The 15,777-nt window shown below is 47.1% G+C and overlaps 1 protein-coding gene across 1 annotated transcript in view; it reads right to left on the reverse strand.

Annotated features, from left to right (window-relative positions):
* Positions 1-7,199: 7,199 nt before the first annotated feature.
* Positions 7,200-15,777, reverse strand: part of GCGR (glucagon receptor) — a 41,384-nt gene continuing 32,806 nt past the window's right edge. Inside the window, exons 8-14 of the mRNA XM_035104244.2 lie at positions 15,615-15,774; positions 10,930-10,990; positions 10,613-10,682; positions 9,631-9,719; positions 9,143-9,281; positions 8,970-9,011; positions 7,200-8,092 (exon numbers count right to left, since the gene is read on the reverse strand). Of these exons, the coding sequence (XP_034960135.1) occupies positions 7,799-8,092; positions 8,970-9,011; positions 9,143-9,281; positions 9,631-9,719; positions 10,613-10,682; positions 10,930-10,990; positions 15,615-15,774 (855 nt within the window). The 3' untranslated portion in view covers positions 7,200-7,798. The remainder of the gene's footprint in view (positions 8,093-8,969; positions 9,012-9,142; positions 9,282-9,630; positions 9,720-10,612; positions 10,683-10,929; positions 10,991-15,614; positions 15,775-15,777) is intronic.

The following is a 15,777-nucleotide window of genomic DNA, read 5'->3' on the forward strand; positions in this document are numbered from 1 at the left end:
TTGCCAGTTGTGCAAACTTCCTCTCCATTCCCTTTTCCAGTTAATCAATGGATAAACGGTGAGACATCCTGCAGTTTACCTTTTCTACATGGTGAAAAATTACATTCATCTCAAGGCTCATTCTTCTTTTAACCTGATCTATGAATGAACTAGTGTCTCTTATGACAAGGGGATCTAGATACCTGAATGACTTTTCCTGCTTTGAGCTGCAGAATATATCATTTAAAACAGCTTTCAGTGACTTTTTGGAATTCAAAGTTGTTGTTTTTCAAAGCATGATTTTATGAAGCTTTTCAAAATCCAGTGGATAATGGCAGGAAAAGTTAAGCAAGTGCCCTTCCTGAAATCAACTACCTGTACTTGATTTTGACTGGGTTTTGTTTTAAGGTTCTTGTCCTCTTTGTTTACATATTCATTAGCTTTCCCTAGCTCCCATCTAAAAAGGAGTCTGTATAGTGTGGAAACATTTTTATTCCACATAGCTCATGTATATGTTTAGCATGTGTTTGTTTATTTTTCCTGGAGCCAACAGTTTTGTTTTATTTTATTTGGTAAGAGAGCTAGGATTGTGACAGTTATCTGATTTTCTTTTAATGACCAAATTTTACGCTGTGAAAAGCAAAATGAATCACTACCATTAACGCCGAGTTGTTACAAACAAGATAGTATTGAGATAATAAAAGGCCCTAAGAGAGCAACAGAAACCGAATGACAGCTTCCCAAACTCATTAGGCTGATTATGGCGCATTTCCTCTCCATACATTATTCCTAAGGCGCTAGCATTTAAAAGTGTGTAAACATTATAATGTCTCTTTTAATCCACAGAAATGCATGTGCCAAAGTGGTGAGAGTACGTTTTGAAGTTTTACTGAACTTCTTTGCAGCAGAATAGAAAATACATTTCTATAAAACACTTTAAAGTGATGTTTTCATACGTGGGCCTTGAATCATCATTCAAATGAAATAATGCTGGAAATAGTTATTCTTTCTGACTGTTTCAGCTCTGTTTAAATTGCAGGCCTGGCTGAATCTTATAAATTAAACCGAGAAGAGATTTGAGAAGGAATTCAAGTCTCACTGTTTTGACACCAGAGTGGTGGATGGGACAGCTATAGTTTCTCTTTTCCTATATATTTTTCTTGGACACCTCGCAAGACAATCGCTGCACATGCCCCATCTCTTCCTCCCCCCCAACTCTTCTGATGCTCTTATTCTCTTCCCCTCTTCTGAAATCTTATTCTTTGATACTGTTTGCACAGAGGGATGGGGGAAATCAGTCAGGACTGAGGCTAGTGTAAATATTGATTGTGGATATCCACTCCTATATGAAACAAGACTCAAGAGTGATTGTCCTCCTCTTCAGTAATTACATATTTAGCAAAGGAACAATCATACCAGTTCTTGACATCTGTGCAGTTGCTTGCTAATTTTACAGACTCCTCTCCATATGAAGTAGTCTGCTAGCTCCAGAGTCCATCACTCCTGTGGGCAAGGAAATGTGTGTATATATATATATGAACCAGCATGGCCTGGCTTAAAGACATCCCCCTTCCACAATCACAAGTTGCTCACCTGTGCTTAGGCAGAGCTGGTCTATATGTACTTTGTGATAAGTCCTTGTCTGCTACTTTTTAGTCATGCCTGTGTTCACCAGCAGGTAACTCATTCATCCTAAGAAGTCTAGATTCCTGCCTGGCTAGTGCTGCTCTTGTCAGAGCATCCCCCGTTACCATGGAAGCCCATCCTTCACATATGACAAGGGCCACAGTCCTTCATTGCTGGGAGAAAATGTCAGTGCATTTGACCTTCTGCCCTGCCCTGTGGCACGTGGAACCCAAGAGTGCTGGGGAAGCAAGCAGCACAGGGGGGGCCCGGGAAACCGCTTCGCTTTCTGCTCTTTGCACTGTGAGAGAACTTTGCAACTGAGGAGAACAAATTTCCCTAAATGGGCCTCACTTCATTGGGAAATGCAGGCAGTGATAAGAGGAGCTAGTGGGGGGTGTATTGAAGTCAGACTGGCAGAGATTGTTTTGGGAGTAGTCCTCTGAGAGACACATGTGGCAGGGTACAATTTATGGGCCATGGAAAGAGCCCCAAGAACCAATAGGTTGTGGGGGGGGGGGTAGAGAGTGGCAGCAACTTAGCTCTTTCTAAATAACCTTTATGGGCCAAGTTCATGACACCATAGGCCAGAATTTCCCATCATGAGCATTTGTTGATAAGAAGAGAGCACCCCATGCCAGGAATAGGAAGGAATGTCTGCCAGCACCTCCTGTGTTGTGGGTGGGGTCTCTGCCTGCTCCCTAGGCTCTAGGATCTGGACCGTGAAATTGACCCCAATGGGGCTCTTACATAAGGTTCTGTCTGCGCTTAGAGACTAAGTGGCTGTCAGAGGCACAGCATCGCCCACACGACAGACAGGAGTGCCTAGGGTGCTGTGCTCTCTGGGCTGTAATTTATCCTGCCAACTCTACTCAGTGTGCCAACAGAGACACAGCTTTCTGCATTTGGGCACAATTACATAGGGTGGGAGATAAGGACTGTGTGTGCCAACCAGGCATTATTGCTGCCAGGAGTCCAAAGCCTGCCTAGGATTCGTACCAGTGAAGGTTGAAGGTCAGTCTCGCTGGGCTCTTCATGACGATGGTACAGCCAGCCCCCTTGGCTAGGGGCTTGCCCTATGGTGCTTACTTGCAACAGTTGAGTCTACATCTGAGTCCACACACGTGCTACTGAAAGTTCTGCCATGGTGACATGGTCTACTGTCCCACATAGTCTTGGAACTGAGTCAGCGGGAGACAGGTCACAGTCAAGCTTTTTGTTGCTCGTCTTGGAATTTGAGCATCACAGAACCAGAGTGCAGTTGCTTCCCTCTCTCTACTGTGGTGGTCGCAGCAGTCTCTCAGCCTCTTTGAAGGCAACAGAGGACAGGCACGAGGCTTCACTTCTTGGGCTTCACTTTTGAGATACTTTGACAACTGAGAAGAATGAGCCATCCATGCCATGCACCTGACCCGCCACCAGCCATATTTACCTTCGCATAAAGTGCCTTTGTGCTCCGACAATTTGCTTCAATTAGGCTCATTATCTCAGTCAGAGGCACCCGGTGACGGCAGTGGCTTCCTTGCAGGGAGTGGGGGGGGGGACATCAGCTCAGTCTGTGCCCCTTGCTCACCACAGGCCGGTGAACAGATGGCTGGTGGTGGTTCTTGAGTCCATTCTCGGTTGCTCTTGGGTGTGAAGGTTGCAAGAGAGAGGAAAACAATAAACCAGGCAAATACTGCTGTTATGTTTCCCCAGACAACTTGCAATTCTGATCATTGGGCTCGTATTCCATGTGCAGTGTGTGCTTATATGCAAGATAGCAACTCGTTTATTTATTTCAACAATTTGTATGACACTTGTATGCCCCGCCGTGTGCGAATCCCTTGCAGACAACTGCAGTGCTTGGAGACAGACAGGTCATGTATCCAAGCGGTCGTTTCTCCTCTAGACCAGATCCTCTAGACTGCTGGGAGGATCACAGAGAAAAGAAATGCCATGGTGCATCTGCAACCGTTAAACCAGATTCCTCCATCTGCCTCAGCTGCAATAAAACATGTCTCTCCTATATTGACCTCTACAGCCACAGCAGGCTTTCCAACAGTTTGACTTTACGCCTGATAGTGCATTCATCCATTGTCTCCCCAGACAGACGGATACTAGCAACTGTATGCTGCTTCACCACAGCCTTCTCTAAGCAGTTGTACAGGGGACCCAGTACTATAAGACTAAAAATGGGTTAAACCTTTAAAATCAGACTTCAATTAAAATGCTTGCTGGAATAAAAGAAAGCATTTGGTAAGCTCTGTGAGTTCAGCATGCCTGAATTTTCAAAACAGCCATCACTGCCATCATTTGGAGCAGAAAGCATTTTTCTCCAGATTGCACAGATTGCCCTACTTTGCGGGATTTTGCATCTCTTCTCCTGTTGCATGTTAACACAGAGTGAAGGCTCGGATTAAATGGTCACTTGGGCCTGCTGTGCCCTTCAGATTCTTGAGTCCGAAACAGAATGTGTGGGTACCCTGTGGCCATTGATGTTGGCTCTGGGACATGTTTACAGTCTGTTGGGTCTTAAGCCAATCAGGCCCCAGGTGTGACTGCGGTCTGGCTGAGGGCGCAGAGGGCACTGGATTGTGTTCCTTCCCAAATGAGGGAAGGAAAAGCTCTACATCTCATGGCTTGGGAACGAGGTGTTGTTTTGAATTAAAACCAGTGGGAGATGAAACGAGGAAGGCGTTCGCTGGAGGGTCACAGGCATTATGAATGCCAAGCAAATAACTGGCTGTGTTCATGTACCCCACTGTCAAACTGAAGAGGGTGTGCATGCGTAGCAGTGAGCTGAGTGTTAATTTGGCATATGCTTCCGTGTTTGGGGGGACATTTTGGGAGGTGGTGCACTGGGGGAGAGACAGGGGGACTAATCCCATGAACAAGGGGATTGTCCCATTCCTATAACTAGCTCAGGGAGACTTAGAAGTCACATGCTGCCAAAGCACCTTAGGCGGAGGCACAAAGGAGCTGGAGAGAGTGCAAGTGTGTGACATAACTATGCTCTCCTGTTTGCGCACGTAGCTTGGGGGGGGGGGACGGCAACAAGTGCTATGTGTTTGTGAAAGATGTTACACAATTTACGTTTCTTCTGTAACCCGTCCAGCAGGCATCCAAAGTGAGCACAAATAATAGGTGCGTCATCATCCCACGTCAGGAAAAGGGCCATGCACTTTCTCAAGTGTGGTCCTCTGCAGAAATGATTATTGAGTCATTGGCCATGTGTGTTCAGTACCTGGTTCAGGACATGACTGGGCAGGGCTGTAGAGCTGAGCAGTCAGTATGATTTCAGTGATCTAATATCACAGGTATGGGAAACCTGTGGCGCTCAAGATGTTTTTGGACTCCCATCAGCTCTGGCTGGGATGGTCAATGATCAGGGAGGAGGGTTGTAGTAGTCCTGCAATATCTGGAGGGTCACAGGTTCCGTCCTAACAGAAAAGGATCAGGGACGTGCTGCAAGTTCATTTTCAAGCTCACCTGCTCTCTCTTCTTCCTCAGTAGGATCTCCTTGTCCCATCTTCAAGTTTCGCCTGCTATCTCAAAAAATTACACGTCAATATGAATTCTTTTTTTTCAGGCTTGTATAAGCATTCAAACTGTTTCCACAGGTGTCTGTAAGAATCCACAATGAGCAGTAACCTTGCCCCAGACTTTTTCAGGTGGCATTCAGGCCTTATTCCAGGTCAGATAATGTGAACAGTATTTAATCTTAAAAATACACCTTGGCAGCTTTAGGGGGACCTTTCTTAGATCAACCTCTTACAATTCTGCACCGCCTGAACTTTATTCCAGCTCATTCTATGTGTACATGTCCCTTTAGTATATACTCCTACTATTCTCATAAACACATGAAGAACTGAGGGTGAGAGAAAGTGAGCTGACCAAGGTCGTACAGTAAATCTAAGGCAGGAAATGGAACTCCAACTTTCCAAAGGTGTGCTGGATCATGTTTTCATGCTCCTTTCCCCCCAACCTCCACCAGAAGTAAAGAGAACAAGGCCTTCACAATGAAAATGCTACTCCTTCCGATATTTTCCATGTGATGAATGACCACCTGTGATGGAGACCCCCTGAGCAGTCCTATTGGACTTAACAGTTGGAGCAAAAGCTTAAAAAAAAAACTTGCTCAATTGCTACGCAGCAGAAAATAATGAAAATTACGTTTTTGGTTTATAGTCGATTCCCATTTACAGGAAAGCTGCAGAGGCAGAAAGAAAGCAATCTGTCTAAGATCAGACAACAAGTACATGGCTAGAAAGCATTCTGTGCCCACAGAGGGAATCCACACCACAGTATATGGGCAGACCAGTGATGGGATGGAAGAGGAAGAAACCAGGCTGGAAGCAGGTAAGGATCTGCTCTCTGCTCCACCGGACCACCTGCCTCCCGAGGCCTGCCACAGCTGAAGGTGATTGCTTCCTGCCAGTGCTTAGACTGGCTGCAAATGGGAATGGGCAAGAGGGAGGTAGCAGGAAGCTGATGGCCTCCGACTGCTCTGATGATTTCCTAACATGCCTGCACTGAAGACTTCTTCCATACTGCAGTTGGTGTCTAGCTATGGCACATCACTAAGATGTGTATGCATGGAGTTATTATGTGGCTGTTCATGCTCAAGCCACATTTGTGCTTGCATGTGTGCATATGTGCATGTACATACGCTGTTTTTTTTAAAAAAAATAAGCAGCTTTTTTTGGACAGCGTGGAATGCAGTGTTCTTAAAGCAGAACGTTCCTGTGGTTGCTGCTTGGAGATTTTGGAATCAGAGGGTGCTAGTGAAGCACTTTTGTAAAGGGACTTGGGGACTGGACAGGACATCACACAGGGGTAGGAGTTAGCAATTACCTGTTTCTTGCAGTGGTTCTAATTTAAAGCTGCTGTGCTGTGTGGCCTCCCTGGAAATGTTAGTACTTCTGAAGGACAAGGCTGGTGCAGGACACCTGTTCCTGTCCATGCTGGTGAATGAAAGGCAGTCCAGGCCCCAGCAAGGATAAACATCTCAGTGCATCAGGAGGCACCGTCTAAGTTGCCAGGACATATAGCACAATTTATTGGGTCCTTCAATCACCCGAATATTGGCACTGGCAGGCAGACATACGCAGACACAGAAGTGGCCCTCAGAGCTTGTATTGCCCACACAAGTAGATTTACAGAGTCACCCAGCACAGAAGGCGCAAGCATGCCCACAGTGTGGATGCAATGGTACAGCCACATACAAAGTCAAGGACCCAAGTGAGCCATGTCACTTCCACATATATATACTGAATGGTAGTACTGTTTTCCTTCCAAACTCTGCAGGCAATGCTTTCTGCACCTCCCCAAAATATTTCTTTAAGTGGTATGCCGTCAGAAGGCAAAGACGTCTCTGTTCCAGAGACTACATTTTCATATGTGCGAAAGTGGATCTGCAAAGTTTGTACTCGGAGAGCCCAAGTTCTGCAACCACTAAATTTGACCTTTTGCAAACAGGACACTTTACATTGGACAATTATACATACATTTGCATCTTTTGCTGCACAATTTGTTTAGGGGAAATGAAAGAAACACATGATAGCTTTTAGATATATCCTTCCCTATGAGTGATTTTTAAAAAATTGCACAGACCCTTGTGTGTGTGTGTGTGTGTGTGTGTGTGTGTGTGTGTGTGTGTGTGTGCACCATTTAGCAGATAGTGCTTGTTCTCTGTAATTTATGAGGTCTAGAAACTTGGTTGTTGTTTGGGGTTTTTTGTGTTTTTTTTTTAAGAGGAAGCTGAGATTCTTAAGGAGTCTGATCAGTGCTGATTCTGGCACAATCATAAATGTGCAGACTTTCAAAGTTTCCTAACAATGGTACAGAATCTCCTCCCACTACAAAGCTTGTTTGGCATTGTCACCTCTGTCAGGATGCCCTGTGGCTGGGCTGTCCCTCTCCTTCCTTTCATTCTGCTCACCCCTGGATCTTATGCCCTGGAGCATTCGGCATGCGGACAGGCAAGGCAGCTCATCTTGCTGGGTCTCTCGTACACATGTCTCCCTCCAGCACGGAAAAGGAATTTGCACCATGTAGTCAGTGCTGAGCTGCTTGGCAGAGGGCACAGTTTCCAGTCACATGTCCCACAGCCTCCTGGGCTGCCAGCTGCCCTCCTTGCTCTGCAGGACGGCCGCCTCAGGGGGCAAAGAGTGAGACAGGCCCCATACGCCAGGGGCAGACGGGCAAACCGGCTTCAGAGGTTGCTCTCTGCTGTGTCAGGGAACTCGTAGCAATGGGGCTGCTCGGCCACCGCCAAGTTCTCACTGGCACTGCATGCTGTCCTCTCCAGGTACTGTGTGCTGGTGTGCATGGTGGCTTGGCTGCGGCCCAGCCCATTGAGGTAGTTGCCAACCAGCTTGTGCTTCTCACCGGTCCTGGTACCCCCGTTGCGGACATGGGGTGTCTGGCTGTACGTGTGCTTGTATTCCTCTTCTATGTCCCAGCCAAGCTTCCAGCGCGTCCATTTCTTCATGAGCTCTGACTGCACCTATGGAGATAGAAACGTTTGCGGGGAGGTTGTGTTATTTACTGGTTTGAGGTTGTATTTTAAATATTATTATCCACTGTAGGATGCTTTGCCACAAATGGCAGGATCATAAACCTTTATAAATGAACTCATGCATATGAGAAACACAGCCAGTTCAAGGGCTCACAACTGCAAGTTACATACAAACGTGTATTTGAACATGTGTGCTTCATGTAGTGAAAAGCAACCTCGGAAGGGAAAAAATTTTCAAGGAGAAGGGTGCCTAAAATGTTCCCCACTACCATTTTTACTGCATCTCTCCCCCGCCACATGACACCCTCAAATTCCAAAATCAGCAGCGCAGACTAGACCTTTGCCGAGAAGATCTGACATTTTGGAGATGCGAGGATGCGGTGGAAAAAAATCGAACAGAGAAAGGGCTAAGCACCACCTCTCTTACCGCTCTGTCCACTGAAAATTGCACATGCCCCTTTCCGAAACCTGCTTCTTACCATGTGCAGCTGGTTGGTTGCAACAGAAATGGGTATGTAAAGAAGCAAACACAACCAACAACACTTGCACAGATTCTGTTGTACTTGTAACAACAGCTCTGCACTGGTTGTGTTCTGCCCACACAGTTCCAGTTACATGGGCGGCAAACACACATGGATGAGGAGCTTTGACTGCATCTGCCTTCTTACCACTTGAATTAAGCTGGGTGGGTCACTCATCTCTGACAGTATTTGAAACGACATTGCATCTTGCTCCAGCTGTGCCTCCAATACCACTCAGATAATACAGGTGGAAATCATCCTTGCTGCCATATATTACCTACCTGCGCAGCTTGTCCTGTATCTCCCTCCACCACCACCACCACCCCAGTTTAGAGCACACTTACCTCCTTATTCACAAAGCAGTAAAGAATGGCCACCAGCATTCCCTAAAGAGGCAGAGAAGTCTATCAGAATAATGCCATTTAAAAAAATAATCATTGCAACCAGAAAGGCTTGTCTCTCTATGTATGAATATTGAATGGGCCTGAGCAAAGAAAAGACTTCTGGTGTGCCTCACCTGGAAGGAGCTGAGGAAGAGGTCAAAGAAGAGCTTGACATAGCGCAGCGTGCCCTGGGCATGCTCATCGGTGACAAAGGCGAAAACCACCTCGTGGATTCCCAGCAACGGGATGAGCGTCAGTGTTGACTTGGCCAGCCTAAATGGGGCATCAGCTAATTAGAATGCATCACAAGCAAAAGGCAGCAGCATCCCACAGTATTCAGTCCGAACCCCATATGAACCACCTACCTGGTGGAGGGACGAATGGGCTTATGAATGGCATGAAAAGAAACCCACTGGACTCGTATCGAAGGCCACTTAATAAACCCACAAGTCAGTGTACCCGTCCCCAATACCCATGGACGTGTGGAAGGGATACCCCTAACCTACGAAGGCTGTGATGCCATGGGCAATGATGGCATAAACAGGACATCATAGAATCTTCCCGTCCTGGGGAAAAGCTATGGCACTGTAGAGCAGGGAAGGGTGGGAGCAGGAGCCAGTACCGGAATTTGTAGTCTGTGTAGCGCATCTGGTGGGCACGGAGCTTAGAGACCAATATCTGAATGATACGGATGAAAATGAAGAAGTTGATCTGAAAGAGAGAGAGAGAAAGTGGCTGAGTGGGAAGAAGAGGCAGGACTGCAGGAGAGTCAAAAGACACACATAGCAAATAAGGGTCTAATTTTTAGCCACAATTACAACTGTTATTAATTCTGGACCCATCATAAGCTCTCAGTGGCTTGCACAGGTCTCGCCAAAGTGCTCCATCCAGGCTGCGACCATGTCTATGCATCCATAGCTTCACCGGGGGCTATAGGATTAGACATTTGCAGAGCATTTGCTGAGTCACTGGTACATATGCATGCTAATAACATTTTGTGATTTGAGCACTTAGGGAAAGTGCTAACTATAATATACATACTAAATTATTGTTATTGGTAACATGGACAACAGGGGTGGCTTATCTTAGGCTTGGAGGCTGAATCGCGTCCCCAAATAATGCTTTCTCACCCCACCCCAAGGACATTTTGACAGCACAAAAAACAATTTAGCTAATTAGTTGACACAGTGCTGGTTTAAGCACTTTTGTCCTGCTCAGCACCTTCATGGGATGCTGTGTGCCCTCTCCCCTGACTTGATCTTTTTATGAAGGGGGAGAAGGGTTGATAATTCCCTCAGCTGATCTGCATCCATCAGTTAAGGAAGTGGGCTGTGTGCCTCTGTGTGCATACCCCCAACATGGCTAATGTGGCTTTCAGGCCAAAATAGGTTCACCACCTACCCCGGGCCTGACAAGGTGCATCAGCATTGTGGGGCTTGAACATTTTATTGCTTGGAGATTGCCCTATTCATTTTTCAGGAACACCAAATAAGAAGGCTGGAGGCAGGAAAACGATTGTCCCCTCTGCATTTTTTTGGACAAGGGCAGCCATTGTGGGCGGTTCAGTGGGCATCTGAGACAAGCAAGGAATAAACAGAACTCACCAAGATGGCCAGGAACACAGGGAAACGCAGGATCCACCAGAACCCCATGTTATGATTGGTACTCCAGCATCTCAGGAAAGAAAGAAAGAAACCATGGAATATTGTGTGCAACAAATCTGGCCTGGCATACATGCCCCTGCCCATTTCCTTGCAGCAGCACCCCACCCTCACTGCTTACACTTACTACAATGTTGTCTTCTCACACCCATAGCCCTCATAGGAATGTCACCTGTTAAGTTGCCTGGCGATGGCAGAAGCATTACAGATAACCTACAAACAGTTTGCACAGCAGAGAGACATGTTGTCCTGGAACTTACTGAATATTTTCATAAAGAAATTTCACCACTACCCATGGCACAATGAAGAGTACTGGGGCCCCTGGAAGAAAAAAAGAGAGAGAGGATTTATATCTAAAAAAGGAACAGCCTCTGTCTGGCAGGGCAGGAATTTAACCTGAGAATAGTTTCTGCTCTAGATTCATCCTGACTCAAGATCTGCCAGTGGCTTATTAAATGCAACCAGGAGATGCAGGGAGTCAAGGGATCCTTGGAGTTATATATCCTCTAGGTCAGGCACCCCCAGACTTTGGCCCTCCAGATGTTTTGGACTACAATTCCCATCTTCCTCGACCACTGGTCCTGTTAGCTAGGGATCATGGGAGTTGTAGGCCAAAACATCTGGAGGGCCGCAGTTTGGGGATGCCTGATCTAGGTGAAGAAGCCAATCTAAGTTGACAGATCTTGTCTCCATGAACATAGAGACATTCCAACCTGGCCTGGTTGCCACATATACGTTTGCCAAATGGTATAATAGCACATGTGGTTTAGGCGTGGCTTCACAGGAAAGAGATAAAACTTCAGATTTCCAGGCAAGACCTGGATATTTCTAGATTGCGAAGGGACTGCCCCCCCACTGCATTGTGCTCTCCTCCCAAACCTGCTCCAGGTCCCTCTCCCAATCTCCAGAGCAAACTTGCAGGCAGTGGCAGGGGTGTGAAGGGGGAGGAGAGGGAAGGGAAGTCCCATCATGTTTGCAGGAGCCATTCTGCTCATGAAATGACTTTGTTGGATACAACAGTGTCTGTATAATTGCTTAGTAGGAAGCAGCTAGCAAGAGGCACAAACGACATTGTTATGGGAGAGTTTATTGCAGACTCAGTGATGTTTGTGCAGACCAAGTTTTGGGCAGTGACCACATGACATCAAAATGCCATCCCATATGATATAGTATACCTTTTTTCCTTTTATGTTGTTCAATATAACAACAACAACAACAACAACAACAACAACAACAACAACACACCACCCAATATCAGCATTGTGTGGGCACCGGGCAAAGCTTGCATGCATGTGTAGCACTGAGATCACAATAGACTGCCACGTGGAAGCACCATCAGACACATTCAAAACAGAATGTGGAAAAGCATATTTATTTATTAAATTTATATCCTACCCTTCCTCCCAAAGGAGCCCAGTTTATGGATTAAACCTGCTTCAAAATTTAGTTGGACTACAACTCCCATAATCCCTGATCATTCACCCTGCTGGTTGGGGCTAATGGGAGCTGGAGTCCGAGGACATCTGGAGGGCACTAGGTTGACTACCCCAGGGATAAGATGCATCAGAAATCGGCATCAGAAGTTGGCATAAGTTGGCATCAGAACAGAAGTCCCATACAGGCAGTAGTAATTGGGCAGTGGTATGATAAGAACCATATGTTAGCCAGAGTGTAAATATCTCTCACCCACTGTTGTCTCTGGTCAAATAGATGCTATCGGGCGGTGGTGGTTGCTGCTGCTGCTGCTGCTACTGTTGCAATGTCTCAAAAATCTATTTGATCTGAGACCATAGTGGGGTAAGAGGGTAGGTGATCATTTTTACTGCAAGCATCAACAACAGAATGCCCTCAAAAACTACAATCTCTACATGGCCTTAGCTGCAATACAATGTGCTGTTCCATGTAGAGCTGCTTGCCCTTTGGGGCAAACATTACTAGTCATGAGGGATGGATGATTACTACCGAGAACAGCACTGTCTCCTTCCCATGTCTCCCCAGTAATGTTTACTGAAAGAAGACAGATGAGACGGTGTCATTATTGTGCCCAAAATGTCCCCCCCCTTTGCTGTAAGGAGCAGCCAATCGAGTGCAGGAGGTGGGGCTTGGCATGCTTTTGTTTCTGTTATTTCTGATATGAGCTCACCTGATCGGTGCCTCCCAGGCCAAAGTGTGGATCTGAACTTACCGGTAGTTAGCTGACGTCTTTCACACTTGCCAAATGTTCCAGCACAGTTCTTGCCTCAAAACACGTGTCCAAATGTGTTTAAAGAATTGGTCTTTTGAGGGGGAAACGTTTGGAAATATGTATTTTGAGACAAGAGGTGTTTGGAGATGCATATTTTGAAAGACTGTTAAGTTCAGATACATGCTTACATGTTGACTAGGGGCTGCTGCCCTACGCTCCCTTGACACCTCACCTGACCCCTGGCCAATCCCCTCACAGTTTTCCTTCCTTCACAGCTTGTCCCAAACCCCTGCCCCACCCTGCTCATCCCACACCCCTCCTTTCCCCTCTCCTGACAGCTCACCCCAACCCCACCTTTTAAAGTAAGGAAGTCTGAGGCACTTCAGAGAGCTGTTTTCTGAAGCCCCTGCCCCCTGTTAAACCTTTCTGCAGCCCTGTTTAACAGAGCGGGACAGATGTTTCAGAGAGCGGTTTGTCAAACCTCTCTGTGGACCACTTCTTCCCCTCTGTTCAACACCTTGCCAGGGCCACTTTCCACCCACGCTGTGCACTTGCCAAATGGCCTGCTTGCCCACTTACGTGCATGCTGTTATGCTGGAGTTGGCATGGCTGCCTACTGGGGGCCACGTGAACTCCAGTGTGACAGCAGCCTTACGCTTCTTTTTGTATGGGGAGAAATGTGAATTGTCACGTGGAATTATTATGTTTTAAAATTGCAGCTTAATGTGTTCTTGCAGAATGCCTGCAAAAGTGACACAGGCTGCAAACAGACTGATTCACCCATCCCTAGGGTTGGCAAACTCTGAGAATGATGAAATCACATCCACCTATCTTTTACTGGATGTTTACTAGGAAAACCGAGAGAGAATACGTTGTTGCTCTTCTCAACTGCAGCCCATGCATCATTCATAACACGTCTTGCTTGCCCTTTAGTCTCTCACTCTCAGAAAGAAAGAAGGCAGCTCTTTAGTAGGTAGCTGGTGGTCACAAGGGTCAAATCTGACATTCAAGCAGGCATATCTTGATTTTCTCTTTTTAGAGGAAATAAAAAGTAAGGTAGGGATGCTCAATGCTGGCTTCAGAACCCCACAATTCCTAGCTAATCTGAAACCATTGCAAAGTTTGAACATGCAAGATTTTAATAGACAAAAATTACTCAGGAAGGCTCTAATAAAAGAGCACTTGGGACTTTATAATCTAAGTCAGGCATCCCCAAACTGCGGCCCTCCAGATGTTTTGGTCTACAGCTCCCATGATCCCTAGCTAACAGGACCAGTGGTCAGGGATGATGGGAATTGTAGTCCAAAACATCTGGAGGGCTGAAGTTTGGGGATGCCTGATCTAAGTATTGCCATTAAAAGACAGTGATTGCAGAAAGCCATTGATCAAGCAACATGCTCATTCAATGGCATATCTAGGTCTTCCACCCACAGGAGGGCTTGTGGAGGCTATCATTCTTCCAAAGTTGTTTTTTGAAATGTACAGAAAAGCAAAGCAAAGGTACCTCTGTTACTTACAGGAATAAACTCTGGGTAAAATGGCACTGTGTTGGTCAAGCAATGAGGCATTACCTGCCTTGTACTCAGAGTTTCTGTAAGCACAACTCAATTCACAGGACACTCCTACTGGAGGCAGGGGGCAGGTGATGTTTGCCAGTTCCTCTTTCCCCCTGAAGTCCCCCTGTGCACTCTGAACAATTGAAGGCGTAGGGGATCCTCTAAAACAGTGAGGGGGGGGAAAGAAAGGGTGAAATGGGCAAAAATGACCCTTTTCCCCTTCCTCCAGTGGGAACTTCTGATGAGTCTCAGTCCCTTCCACAAACATAGAGTCCTTGAGTCCACGGAAATAACACTCTGGGCCCCACCACTGTGTCGCTGCCAGCTCTGCTGGGGCTTTGTCTGTGCCACTGCTGCAGCACCACTGCCGCTGTGCCCTCATTGCTGCAACCTCACTGCTGCCACTGCATCATGGCAGCACTGCAGACGCAGATGCCGTCAGAAGCGGATTTAGGGCAGTGTGACTGGTTCCACCATACTGGGTGCTGAACCTAGGGGATGCTGCAGGGCTTGCAACTACGACATAGTAAACTGAGCAGTGAGAGAAGGGTGTGTGCGGTGAATTTTGGCCCCAAACAGAGCACCACTGAAATCTGAAAGACCGACGTCCAGCCCTGCAGTAGTGGTGGGGCTGGCAGCAGTGCACATATGGCAGAGGGCAGGGGGCCCCAGATTTGCAGAGAGGGGTGTCGTCGTGGAGGTGGGGGTGTTGCTGGGGTGATTTGCCTATAGCGGCAAATGTCACAGGCCAGCCCTGCTCTGGATCCAACACTGACAATTGTCACCATCATTACCTTCTGTGTCATACTCTCTCCGTCCCATAACTCTGAGACGAGGTCCCCATAACACAAGGGTGGGAAGCCTGGCCTTAGATCCCCTACCCCCACAAGCCAAATTTCTTTGACGTGCTGTTAACCAGCAGACTTGAAGTCACCGCCCATCAGCAGATCCCCTGGTCAAGCCGCGTCTCTGCCTGCACCACACCTGACGTCTTTCGAGGGAAACCATTTTGGCCCACGGACTGGAGCTTCCCCCCCCCCTGCCATAATAAACGGTGAAGATTAGCACAATCTCTAGCCACAGTGCCTTTCCTTCCCTGCCACCCGCAGTGACTCTCGCCCTGCTGTTTCTGCTCCAGCGAACGTGCCCCTGACACTCAATCGCTCGCCCTTTCCAGGGCCTTGGCAACCCTGAATATACTCACCCCAGCCGATGCAGAGGTAGAGGCTGAAGTAGCTGCGCTCGGAGAAGACGGCCAACACCAGCAAGTTGTGCAGGTAGAGCCCCTCCACCAGCAGCCAGCAATAGTTGGCCACAATGCCGTACTGCATGAACACAGTGGCTGCCCGGCACCTGGCTGCTGCCTG

This window comes from Zootoca vivipara, chromosome 2 (genome assembly GCF_963506605.1).
Source record: "Zootoca vivipara chromosome 2, rZooViv1.1, whole genome shotgun sequence".
Classification (NCBI taxonomy): domain Eukaryota; kingdom Metazoa; phylum Chordata; class Lepidosauria; order Squamata; family Lacertidae; genus Zootoca; species Zootoca vivipara.